The 1,845-nt window shown below is 44.3% G+C and overlaps 1 protein-coding gene across 1 annotated transcript in view; it reads right to left on the bottom strand.

The window, feature by feature from the left end:
* Positions 1-1,845, bottom strand: part of Zzef1 (zinc finger, ZZ-type with EF-hand domain 1) — a gene marked incomplete at its 5' end in the record, with an annotated part of 158,010 nt that overhangs the window by 127,510 nt on the left and 28,655 nt on the right. Inside the window, 1 exon segment of the mRNA XM_013013155.1 lies at positions 254-425. Within this exon segment, the coding sequence (XP_012868609.1) occupies positions 254-425 (172 nt within the window).

Below are 1,845 nucleotides of genomic sequence, written 5' to 3'. Positions count from 1 at the left end.
CGCCTGTAATCCTAGCTACTCAGGAGGCTGCGATCTGAGGATCACGGTTCAAAGCCAGCCCGGGCAGGAGAGACCGTGAGACTCCTATCTCCAATAACCACCAGAAAAACCGGAAGTGGCACTGTAGCTCAAGTGGTAGAGCGCTCGCCTTGAGCTGAAGAGCTGAGGGACAGCGCCCAGGCCCAGAGTTCAGGCACCACCACCCACAAAACAAAAAAAAGAGAGAGAGAATAAAACATATTGTACCACCCACCGAATCCAGTGTGAACGTGCACTACCATCTGACTGCCAGTAGGATGATGTTTCTCCATTTGTCATCTTGTCAATATCTGCAGGGTTGGAGGATGTCTCTATATAAGCATAGCATTTTGTTACTGACTTGAGTTTATCCATCTCAGGGCTTCTGGTTAACTCTCCAGGGTTTTCTGTAAGGAAAATGAGTTTATTTTATGACATCTTTTACCAAGGGAAAAAAAAAGACAGTCATTTGTCCCATATGCCTGTAATCCTCGCCACTCAGAAGGCTGAAACCTGGAGAATCATGTTTGGATGCCAACTTAGGCAGAAAAGTATTCAAGACACCATTTCCAGTAAACCAGAAAAAAAGCTGGACAGGATGTGTAACTCAGGTTGAGTTACAGCCAAGTGAACAGCAATTGCTAGGCTCCTGTTTTCAAGCCCCAATACTGGCCATTAAAAAAAGGAAGAAAACAAAAAGTTGGGCACAGATGGCTCATGCCTAGGAGGCTAAGATGTGAGGATTGACATTTGAAGCCAGTCCAGGAAGAAAAGTCCTTGAGATTCTTATCTCTAATTACTCACACACACAAAAAAAAAACAAAGTGAAGCTGTGACTCAAGTGGTAGAGCAAAAGAAGCTCAAGGGCAGCATCTAGACTCAGAGGTTAAGCCCCAGGACTGGCACTGAGAGAAAGAGAGAGAGAGAGAGAGAGAGACAAGAGACAGAGAGACAGAGACAGAAAGAGAGACACAGAGAGAAAGAGAGAGAATATGAATAAGAGTCATTTAAAATATCTAAAAAGCCAGGCACTGGTGTCTCACACCTGTAATCTTAGCTACTCAGGAGGCTGAGATCTGAGAATCACGGTTCAAAGCCAGTCTGGGCAGGAAAGTCTGTGAGACTCTCATCTCCAATTAACCACCAGAAAACCGGAAGTGGAGGCTCAAGTGCTGGAGCACTGGCCTTGAGCTGAAGAGCTGAGGGACAAGGCCCAGGTCCAGAGTTCAAGCCTCACAACCAGTAACAACAACAAAAAATAATAATAATAAAATATCTAACACATATGCTTAGTACTTTGGCACCAGTAAGGAGCTCATGGTCACCGGTCATTATCTCAGTATAGTGAAATACTTAAAATCATTGATATATTTGTAAAACCACGCAAAGAAAAATGTGTCTCATACTTTGAGTTGACATTCAAATTATGGGTTTTTTTTTTTTTTAATAGGTTGTGGGGCTTAAACTCTGGGCCTGGGCGCTGTCCCTGCGCTCTTCCACTTGAGCCAAAGTGCCACTTCTGATTTTCTAGTGGTTTATTGGAGATAAGTGTCTCAAACTTTCCTGCCTTGGTTGGCTTTGAACTGTGATCCTCAGATCTCAGCCTCCTGAGTAGTGAGGATTATAGGCGTGAGCCAATGCTGCCTGGCAATTATGAGGCTTTTTATGAGTATTCTGTCTTTACTCTCTCCCATTTTTTCTGGGTTACTCGTCTTTTCTTTTTTTTTCTTTTTCTTTTTTTTTGGGGGGTCCGGTTGTGGGGCCTGAACTCTGGGCCTGGGTGCTGTCCCTCAGCTCTTCAGCTCAAGGCTAGCACTCTACCACTTG

Source organism: Dipodomys ordii, unplaced genomic scaffold (genome assembly GCF_000151885.1).
Source record: "Dipodomys ordii isolate 6190 unplaced genomic scaffold, Dord_2.0 Scaffold19, whole genome shotgun sequence".
NCBI classification, from domain to species: domain Eukaryota; kingdom Metazoa; phylum Chordata; class Mammalia; order Rodentia; family Heteromyidae; genus Dipodomys; species Dipodomys ordii.
This window is presented reverse-complemented; position numbering and strand designations above follow the sequence as displayed.